The following is a 10838-nucleotide window of genomic DNA, read 5'->3' on the forward strand; positions in this document are numbered from 1 at the left end:
CCTCCGGTCCATCGGGAAAATCTCGGCCCAGGACTTAGGGTGGGACTGCCAGGCTCGCCCCTGGGCGTTCCCAGCTCAGCCCCCAGCTCTAACCCGGGGTGGGGGGTAGGGGTGCGAGTCCGAAGACTTTCCCCGGGTCCCCCCGGCCTGGGGACTCCCCCTCCTCCGGGTCCAGCGCGCACGGAGCGGCCGAGGAGGGAAGGAACCAGCATCCACGAATAACCGAGTTCTCCCCGCCCCGTTCGGGCGCCCCGGCGTGCCTGGATTGCTTCAGGCCGCGTGGGTGTGGCAGGTGGGGGGAAGGGGGGAGAGGTGGGGCGAGGTGTGCAAGGTTGGCGGAGGTCCGGCCGTGCCGCCGTAACTGCCCCGCGCAGAACTCAGTCCGCGATGCCCAGGCCGGGGGGTGGGGGTGGGGGCAGCAGCCTTATTCCTCCATCTGCGCATCCTCCTGGCTGGACCGGGCCAAGCCTCAGCTGGAAATGCCTGCGCCTCCACCCTTTGTCCAGCCGAACTGTCTCCTCCGACCCCGAACAGAGCCTGAGCCCTAACGCGGCTCCTGGCCCTAACGCGGTCCCTCCTGGAGGGAGAGCAGCCGCGGGCTCCCGACCCCAGGACCTGGAGGCCTGATGGCTGGACGGGACCCCCAACCTGGACCTGGCATGTTTTTGCTCCAGCCTGGGGGCTCGCCTGCACTTGGGGAGCTTACCCTCTTGTCCCCACCCCCTACCCCAGCGTCAGTCAGCTCAGCAAGCCCCGCCCCTCTCACACCAATCACTGCTCAACCATACCTGGTTCAGTCTCCTAGAACCCTTAGGGTGAGAGACTTCGTGTCCACTACCTTCTAAACCAGACACGGAGATTACAGGTGGGAAAGAGCAAGGCAGCGCCCCCAGCTGGCCCACTCGGAGGTGCTCTTATCCGCCAGTCCCGGTCTGTCTCCTTTCCCAGTGGGCCAGACCTGGTCCCCGTGGCCCAGAGCTGTTACCCTCATACCAGTAGCCCGGGCTCCTCGAGGCAAACTCCTGTCATGGGATCCCCACTCCTTCCAGTGCTCCCTCTCCTCTCCTCAGGCCAGAGGTGCCCCAATGCTCCTGCCAGCCTGGCAGGAAGGGAGACTGGCTGGCGGCTCAGAGGACCACAATGGGGACCTCTGCTTTCTCTCTCGTCATCCCTGAGCTAGTCTAGCGCTGTCTGCCCTGCACACTGCCACCTCTCACACGCCTGCCTCCCACTCAGACCACCTAAATGCCCTTGGTCGCCTCTGGCACGGCTGCGGCCTCAGCCCATGTTGGCATGGGCTCCACCTCAGGCATCGACGCCTTTGTCCAGTCTCTCTCCCCTGGCACCCCAGCCGGTGTCGCCCCTGGAGAGGAGGCTGCCTGGAGGCTCAGCCAGGGCCTCCCAGTCCTGTGGCATGGGCTTGGCCGCCCTGGCCCATCCTGTTTGAGACCTGCCTCCCTGGGTATGACATGTCCCTTCTGTCCTCACCCCCAGATGCATGCAGAGGCAGTGTAGTAGACCCGCATGAATTCTGGGCAAACTACTTGGCTTTTTCATCAAGACAAATCCCTCGATTTAATTGTGCCTCATCTGTAACATGGGGATAAGAATACTACCTACCTCATAGGGTTGCTGTGAGGATTGAATGAAGTGATACCTATAGGGCAGTGGTTCTCAACCTTCCTAATGACGCGACCCTTTAATACAGTTCCCCATGTTGTGGTGACCCCCAACCATAAAATTATTTTCGTTGCTACTTCATAACTGTAATTTTGCTACTGTTATGAATCGTCATGTAAATATCTGATATGCAGGATGTATTTTCATTGTTACAAATTGAACATCATTAAAGCATAGTGATTAATCACAAAAACAATATGTAATTATATATGTGTTTTCCGATGGTCTTAGGCAACCCCTGTGAAAGGGTCGTTCGATCCCCAAAGGGGTCGCGACCCACAGGTTGAGAACCCCTGCTATAAGGGAATTAGAACAGTGTCTGGGACCTAGCCTGTGCCATGTTCCAGCAGGAGGCCCATCCCCCAAGTGACCATTCCCTGTGAGTTGCTGCCTCATTCTTTGGAAGATAAGGTTACACCATAATGCAATCCCTAGCCAGAAAAAAATGACTAGAACTGGATTCAAGAATCAGGGGCTCCTTCCCAAGTCTGAAGCCCTCTGACTGAAGTTCCAGGCCCCCCATCTCCGCCTAACTCACCTCCTCTGCTCTCTCCATGCTGGCCAGGGCTGCACTGGCTCCTCGAGCAGGTTCCCAGATGTGCCCAAAAGGACATAACCTTCCAGGGCCCTGTCCTCACTGAACACATCTACCTCCACTAACTTTTCCTACACCGAATCCCTCCCGCCCCACTGTGAGAACTGGCATTTGTAAAAGTGGAAGCAGGTGCCCTGGCCCGGTGGCTCAGTTGGTTGGAGTGCTGTCCCCCCACACACCAAAAGGTTGTGGGTTTGCTTCCTGGTCAGGGCACATACCTAGGTTGCGGGTTCGATCCCTGGTGGGGATGTGTACGAGAGGTAACAGGTCGATGTCTCTCTCTTACATTGATGTCTCTCTCTCTTTTCCTCTCTCCCTCCATTTCTCTCTCTCTAAAATCAATAAAAACATATCCTTGGGTTAGGATTAAAATTTTTTAAAAGGGGAAGGCAGGCTATATAGGAAGACCCTGGCTTAGTCTTGGTCTCCGGAGACCTGGGCTCCAGTCCTAGCTTTGCCTTATATTGTGACCCTGGGCAAATCCATTTGCCTCTCTAGGCCTGTTTTCTCATCCACAGGATCACAATACCCATTTCACAGATGTGAAGATAAGAGCACTAATGAGCATGGGAGCTTCTAGGTTGGCTAAAAAGCCACTATCCCCAAGAGATAATGATTCCAGAACCATCATAGCAAGTTGGGGTGGCCAACCCCCTACCCGCCTCAATTATGATTCAAAGTGCTATTCCTGGGGTTCCAGGCCCACAGTACACAGACACACGCTGATCCACGCTGATCCACGCTGATCAGTAACTTTTTTTGTGCCATAGGCTACTTTGGCAGTTGGTGAAGCCTGCAGGCCCTTCTCAGGATCTTGTTTTTAAATGTACAATAAAATACATAATTCAATGGGGGGGGGGGATGAGGACACATTTGTAATACCTTAACTAATAAAGAATTTAAAAAATTACATAATTCAAAAGGAGCAAATTATATTGAGATGTGATTCTGTCGTTGGTCCTCCAGTTAACAACCCGTGCATGCTTTCTCTCAAACAGAGGTTCCCCTTCCACTCTGCTCCCCGCCCCTCTCCAAAATGAGTGACAACTTGTCTGTGCCCGTTTTGCAGCTCATCTACACTAACCCGCTCTCATGACTTACTCTCCGTGGAGTGACTTTACGCAGGTCACCTGGCGCTTCATTTTATCGTTGCTGTGCTTGTCTGTGCTACTCACTGGCTTTGCCAGTGACTCACTGCCAGTGCTGGGGACGGGAGCTGAAGTGAAGCGAACCATTCAGAGGCGGGGAGCAAGAGAGGAGTGAGTCAGGCCTGCAGGGTGGTGTCCTGACCTTGGCACACAGTAGGGGCTCAATAAATAACTGCTGGGTGAGTGACCGAGAAGCTGTCACTTGATGAAAGGTGCCACTGTTCCCCTGCACACTGGCAGCGCAGTGTACAAAGTGGCGTCGTCCTCGTGCATTTATCAAAGTCAGCCTGCGTTAATGGACTCATTGAAGATCAGCTTTTTTTTTCCTTCAAGAATTCCATTCGCATTCCGACCCTTGGAGATTACCCACTCAGGTGGGGAAACAGAAGGAAACAGGCCTGCCTGAGGTTCACAAGTGAGGCCACGGCCAGCTGAGTCACAATGAATTCGTTGAGTAATTTTGGTAAAACATTTGGCTGGCGAGGTGGTCTGGCACAGCCTCCATCCCGTTCACAGCCTCCTCCGGGAGACCCCAGCTGGTGTTGGGAAGCCAGGCTCAGGCTCCACCCCCCGGTCGGACCCCGCCCCTCGGCGGAACACCGCCTTTCCAGTGAGGACCCTCCCGGGGTTCGCCCCCACCCTGGGCCCTGACCCCGCCCCGGGCCAGCTTCCTGGGTATAGCTCTGACTCCACATCGCCTCCCCCCCACCCCCTGCCCAGGCCCGGCTCCTCCCCGTCCCCACCTCTTTGGCTCTGGCTGTGCCCTCGATCCGCTTTCTGGCCTCTGGTTTTCGTCACTTCTCCACTTCCTCCTCCGGGGCGCCCGGCTCCCTGGGTTCTAGCTCCTCCTCTGCCCGCCCGGATTCCGCTCTCGCCCCGCCTCCAGGGGCTATCGGCCCCGCCCCTTTCGGCCCAGATTTCCCTCTCGCCCCGCCTCCAGGCCTGAGGCCCCGCCCCTCCAACCAGGCTTTAGCCCCGCCCCCTCCTAGTCTCCGCCCCCTGCTCCCGCCTCCTTAGGCGTCTGGAGACTTGTGCATTGTCCCGGGCCAGGCTCGGCGGCGGCAGGGCCACTGCGGCGCATCATGCAGTTTCTGCGGGGCCGGAGCCACTCCAGAGAGCTCTACCTGCAGGAGCAGAGCCTCAAGGTGGCGGCGCTCAATGGGCAGAGGCTGGGTAAGGGTCGCAGGGGACACCGACGTCTGTGGAGACTGGGATGGCAGCTGGGGCAGGAGGCGGACTAGATGTTCCTTTGATTGGACCTGTTTAGTATTCCTGTGAGTGTGTGACCTATTTTGGGGCCGTGTCTGCAGGGGTGGCATGTGGGGTGAGTCCTGGGGGCATTGGTTACCCCTCCTCCTGACACACCCCAGCTCCTCCAAGCCTCCCTGCTCCTTGTCACCCCTCCCTCCCTCCCTGTTTATAGATTTATGAGGCACCACTGGATATGTGGCCTGGTGCGGAGCTGGTGTGACTGTCATCCTGTGAGATGATCTGCAAGAGTGTGTGGTCCGATGTGGTGTTGTGTGCACTATGGGTGACAGATGTGACAGGGGGTGATCCAGGCGACTGAGACATTCTATTACTTTGCGTTATGATGTGGGTTTTGTGGGGTTTCTGACACTGCTACTTGTGCCCGTGTACCCCTGCATGGTGGCTGCACCTGGTAATGTTTCCTATCATGGACCCGTGGGCAGGCTTCTGAGTCCTGACTCCACCATGCAACTTCCATGAGCCTCAATTTCCTCATCTGTGAAATGGGACTAGTGACAGTGCCTCCCTCATAGGGTTGTTAGGGAGGTTAAATACATGCGCTAAGAGCAGTATCTTATTCGAATACTAGCCATTATTATGGTGGATGCTGTTATTATCATGATGATGATGATAAGGCACTGTATGTTGTGTGGCTGTGTGTGACTCCGTGGAACAATGTACATCACTGTGTGACCTGACCTCAGTATTGCTATGTATTATTATGAGTCCCAAGCCCAGTTTGTCTCCATTATGCACCCCCTTAGGTACATGGTCAGGACTCCTGGCACCCCCACTCCCCCCCAGTCTCCTATTAGTGCCTACAGCACCCTCTCCTGGGCACCTCGCGGTGTGCAGCGGGCCTGGGCAGGTTAGTGAGGCTGCAAGGTCAACCCGGGGCCCCTGAGCTCAGGGGCCTCTCCCCCCACCCCCACAGGAGAAGGCAGTAGAGCTAAGTGAACGGGGCTGGGTGAGGCGTGCCCACACTTTCTGGGTGGTGGGGCCGGCGGCCCAGGAGCCTCGGAAACAAGGGCCTCCGTGAGGCTCAGAGGTGGAGGTGCCTGCCCAGGTTTCCCAGCGGCCGAGAGGGCAGTGTTATCCACGCCCACCTTGGGACGGAGGTCTGTGTTCAGAAGTCACATCCGCAGCCAGGGGGCTTATCTCTGTCCGACTGCAGACAGGGCCACAGCCTGGCTCCGGGACAGGATGAACATGTCATCTCCTCACGGTGTTTTCCAGAGCTGGAGGGTGGGGCTCACCTCCTCCTTCCCCACCCCCTCCCCCACAGTCCCACCGGTGCTGTGGGCAGGGGCTGGTCCTACTGTGTGCCCAGCTTGGGGGGTGGGTGCGGACTGTGGGATCCCCGGCAGGGGCTGAGGTGCCTCTTTTGGCAGCCTGGGGGCTCCCCTCCCCTTCCTCTGGTTGTGAGCTCCACAGACCCCACCAGCAGTTTAGGACATCCTGCCGGATGGAGCCCCCTTCTCCACTGGGCTTCCCCTGGGGCCGAAGGGGAACTGCTCCCACCAAGGAGAGGGGTCTCCTGGGGTGGAGAGACTTGGGACAAAAGTGGGGGAAGGTCACATCAGAAGATCACCTCTGCGAAGGCTCAGAGGCGCCTCCTCCAACACTGCACTCGCCCAGTGCCGATGGGGACCAGAGGCACAGATTGGGAAGGGAGTTGCCCAAAGCGATAGGGAGGCGGGTGTTAGCCCTGGACTTTGTCCCCGCTGGAGGCAGGAGCCTGGCAAGGGGAAAAGAGGATGTGGTGACGGAGGCTTACGTCCAGAAAGCTCTGTGGGTCCTGTGGGTGTGTGGGCCTGGCTAGGGAGTGGGGAGGCCAGGACAAAGTGGGAGAGGCTGTGAGGGGCTGGGAATCTGGGCTCAGAAAGAAAAGCCTCCAGGCCTAGGCACAGGCCCCACAGATTGGACCCACCCGGTCCCTGCTGGAGCAGAGGATAAAGACGGCTATGGCCACACAATTTTAATATTGGTGCCAGACATGAGGCGAAATGGCCAATTGGCTCTGAACAGAGCTGGCTGCTGGACTGCATGTGGCTAGGGTGATATATACAGATATAGATATATAGATATAGATACAGAGGTATAGACACAGATCTAGGTTGATACATACAGATACAGATCTATAGATACAGATATAGGGTGATATGTCAAAGCACAGCTATAGATGTAACTCACTCAATGTTACAATGATAGGTTATTAGGGTTGGGGTCCCTCCGTGATCACACTTGGTACAGGGTCTGCTGGGGGTGAGGGCTCCCGGGGAGCCGGGCATAGTATCCCTTTGGTGCCTCTTGCTGGGCCTGGTGGGACAAAGGGCATCATAGCTTTGGGAGCCCATGCCTCAGGCCAGCCTGGGTCTCTGAGAGCAGCAAGAGGGTGCCAAGCAGCCAGGGCTCTGGTCCTCGCTGTGGGACTGGGGCTGGCCCCAGCGTCTGAAAGGACTGCACTGGGACTTAAGGCTGCTGTACCAGGAGGCGTCCTGGGCCCAGGATATTCAGTGATGGGGCGGCCATGGAGGGACAGGGGCATCTCTCTCTTCTGGGGCAAGGATCAAGACCCACGCAAGTAGGTCCAAGTCAGGGGTGGCGATCGTGGTGAGGGTGGCAGAGATGGGCACAAGGGCCCCAGAGTAACTACAATGTTGACATTAAGAACTAGAACGGCTTTACCTCAGGACCTTCCCAGAATCATGCATCATCTCATTTAACCACAGCCCTTCCCTTTGAGGGGGCTGCTATTTCTATCCTCAGTTTACAGACGGGACAGCAGAGGCCCTGCAACATGAAGCCACTTGCCCAGGTCACACAGTTAGTCGGGAGGGGGACCTGGACGTAGGCACAGGTGATTCCATAGCCACTGGAGTTGGGAGGCTGTTGGGCTCTGAGATGCTCTGGACCCATTGCCATCGGTGGTGGGGCTGTGAGAAACCCTTTTCTTTCCTGCTCTGCCCGATCTTTTAGTCCCGCTTCCTTCAGGTCACTCTGACCCCTAAGTGTGACCAGGAGGGGCCCACCTCGTCTTTCAGAGCCAGGCTACTTCCTGGGGGGTCTGGTTCCCCAGGGACCAGGAGTCCTTAGATTAGCTGCCCTCCCTTTGTCCATTCCGCTGTGGGTGGCAGGTCAGTGTATGAAGCGTGGCCTTGAGTGGGTAGGCATCCAAGGTTTACATGCCCTCAGCTGGCTCAGCGATGACTTCGTGTGAGGCAGGGCAGGCTGGAGCATGGCTGAAGGAGGGAGACGTGAACAGAGAGATGGGGACGAGGCTGGGGAGAAGCGGGCTCCTAGACCAGTGATGGCGAACCTCTGACACGCGTGTCAGAGGTGACACGCGAACTCATTTTTTTGGTTGATTTTTCTCTGTTAAATGGCATTTAAATATGTAAAATAAATATCAAAAATATAAGTCTTTGTTTTACTATGGTTGCAAATATCAAAAAATTTTTACATGTGACACGGCACCAGAGTTAAGTTAGGGTTTTTCAAAATGCTGACACGCCAAGCTCCAAAGGTTCGCCATCACTGTCCTAGAGGGTCTGGAGGTGGGCGTGGCCAGCGTGGGGTCTGGGACAGCAGGGCCACTGGAGGAGGTGGCATCTTACGAGCTCTGCCCCCTAGGCCTACAGAATGATGAGGACCTACAGGCGCTGCTGAAGGGCACCCAGCTCCTGAAGGTGAAGTCCAACTCATGGCGGCGAGAGCGCTTCTACAAGCTGCAGGAAGACTGCAAGACCATCTGGCAGGAGTCCCGCAAGGTCATGCGGAGCCCGGAGTCCCAGCTGTGTGAGTGCCCCGGGGCTGTGGGGGAGGAGGCAGAGTGTGCCACCCATGCTTGGATGGGGACACTGGTGCTGGCTGGGGGTGGAGGTCCATCATGGACCAGGACCACAGATAGGGAAAGTGAGTCCCAGCCCGGTGGGGTGTAGGCCAGGCATGCAATCAGGACCAGATAGGGGGACACTGCAGCTAGCCAGAGTCTGGGGGAGGAGGCAGTTCAAATTGAGCTCTGGGCTGGGCTGGAGCGCGCAGGACTCAGGACTGCAGATGGAGATGCTAAAGGCTTCTGGGGGTGAGGGGCACGTAACCATGACCACAGGTGGGGAAAGCAGGTTCAGAGGAGGGAGGGAGCTGGACAGTGCTGTGTGAACGCATAGGTATCCGCCCAGGCCCTTGTGGGGAGCAGGGAAGTTGGGCGGACTAGACTCCAGGTGTGGTGATGCCAAAACCAGCCCAAAGTTGGGGCAGGTAAAGCCCGGTCAGGACGTGCGGTGGGGCCCTTCCCTAGGACTGGGGCCAGAGCAGGGAGATGGGGCAGAGCGGGGCTAGGACACAAAGAGAGAGGCCTCAGCAGGGTAGCTCCCTCGAGGGCAGGGGTCCGAGGGCTTTCCAGAAGCTTCGGAAATGGCCCAGGAACCCAAGGCTCAGGCCTGCAAATGGAGAGTGTCCCCTACCAGGCCTTAGGGGGAAACTCTGATGACGGCTTAACACAGACTGCCCCCCAAGGCTTTGTCAAATGCGAGGTCTACGCTGCTGCACCTCTACTTGGTGGGAAAACCGCAGGCCAAGGCTGTCTGTCACGGCTGCCACTAGCCACCTGTGGTCACTGAGCACCTGAAACGTGGCTAGTGTGACTGAGGAACGGCACTTAACTTGGTCGGATTTTAATGAATTTCTATTTAAATGACCACATGCGGTTGGTGGCTGCTCTATGGGCCAGTGCAGCTGGGTTTCTCACAGCCCAGACCTCAGGAAATCCCTCGCCCATTCGCCTCCCTTCGGCCGTTTGGGGACAGGCAGGGTCAGCACACTGGCAGGCAATAGGGAATGAGGTCAGACACCGGCGACAGCCCCCAGGCAGGAGTAGGAGGGTCACAGGAGGAAGGGGAGGGTCAGCCCACAGAAGGTCCCCCAGGAAGGGTCTGCCAGGCCTCAGGACACTGGGCAGAAACATAAGAAGGTATGGCCTGCTGACCTGTGGCCTAAGGGGCCAGAGGTGAGGCGGGACAGGAGCAGGGGCAGATGCGGGGAGCTGGGCTGGGGCCTTGGGGCTGGGCCAGGGCAGGGTCCGAGGGGATGGAGACTGAGCGCTCTCAGAAAACCACCCTCAGCGCACGTCTGCCGCTCAGCACTGGAGTGACCCTGACCTTGCCTCTGGGGCACCAGCCCAGCTTCTTCACAGGCCTCTGCCCTGATATGGAGTTTCCTGTGACACGCTGGTGGGTGGCACGCCGTGGGAACGGGGCATCTTACCCTCTGAGTCCTGGGGGTTCCTGGGAGCCCAGCAGCCAGTCCATATGAATGGTTCCCAGTGTGTGCATCCCACCTGTGGGGCTGGGCGTGCGGGCGGCAGCGGAGTAGAGACTCAGGCCTTTCCAGACCTGCCCTGGGGGGGTGAGACCCTCACACTGGGACAGCGATGAGCAGAGGGCAGGATAGACTTCCAGGCAGGAGACCCAGTGTGAGCAAGAAGCAGGGCGAGACTGAGGACGGGACGTGAGTGAGGGGGCGGCAGGGGTGACAGGTCCAGGGTCGGGCGTCGGGAGTGGTCAGGTGAGGACAGTGGCCCAAGAGGCTCCCCTCCATGTCAGAGCCGCTGAGGCAGGCCTTGGGCTGTGCTTGCCTGTCGGCTGCTTCCCTGCTCTGAGGGTGAGACTGTTGTCCTCAGCGGTACTCTATCCTCAGGGAAACTGAGGCCAGGTGAGGGAGGAGTGGTCCCCCCACCCCCCCGTTCTCTCTGCCTCTGCTCCCTGATCCCTAAGTCTCCCCTGATTCTGTCACCAATACCCCCTCCCTCCCCACAACACACACACCATCCCACTCTGGTTCCCAGGGGCAGACAGGCATTATCAGCAGTGGAGGCATCTGGACTTTCTCTCTGGAGCGGGTGGGGGTGCCGGCCCGGGAGCTCTAGGGCTCAGGCTTCCTGTTTGCACTCCAGCCTGGGTCAGGGGCAGCTGGTGTGGGGCCTGGCGGGGCACAGGAGGCTGTGGGCACAGGGATTAAGCAGGGATATCCCCTGAACCCTAGATGGCCCAGGGCTCACGTGTCCCACTTCCCAGAGCCTGCCGCCCGGGCTGGGCACATGGCACACACATGGGGCCTGCAGGTGGCTAGGAGACCCTGGGGCGCTCAGGGTGTGTACGGGCATG

At 58.0% G+C, this 10838-nt stretch overlaps 1 protein-coding gene across 1 annotated transcript in view; it reads left to right on the forward strand.

Moving 5' to 3' along the window:
• The first annotated feature begins 4449 nt into the window (after positions 1–4449).
• The window catches only part of PLCD1 (phospholipase C, delta 1), a 13037-nt gene continuing 6648 nt past the window's right edge, over positions 4450–10838 (forward strand). The window contains exons 1-2 of the mRNA XM_005882630.2: positions 4450–4596; positions 8308–8472. Of these exons, the coding sequence (XP_005882692.1) occupies positions 4506–4596; positions 8308–8472 (256 nt within the window). The 5' untranslated portion in view covers positions 4450–4505. The remainder of the gene's footprint in view (positions 4597–8307; positions 8473–10838) is intronic.

Source organism: Myotis brandtii, unplaced genomic scaffold (assembly GCF_000412655.1).
Source record: "Myotis brandtii unplaced genomic scaffold, ASM41265v1 scaffold731, whole genome shotgun sequence".
Taxonomy (NCBI): domain Eukaryota; kingdom Metazoa; phylum Chordata; class Mammalia; order Chiroptera; family Vespertilionidae; genus Myotis; species Myotis brandtii.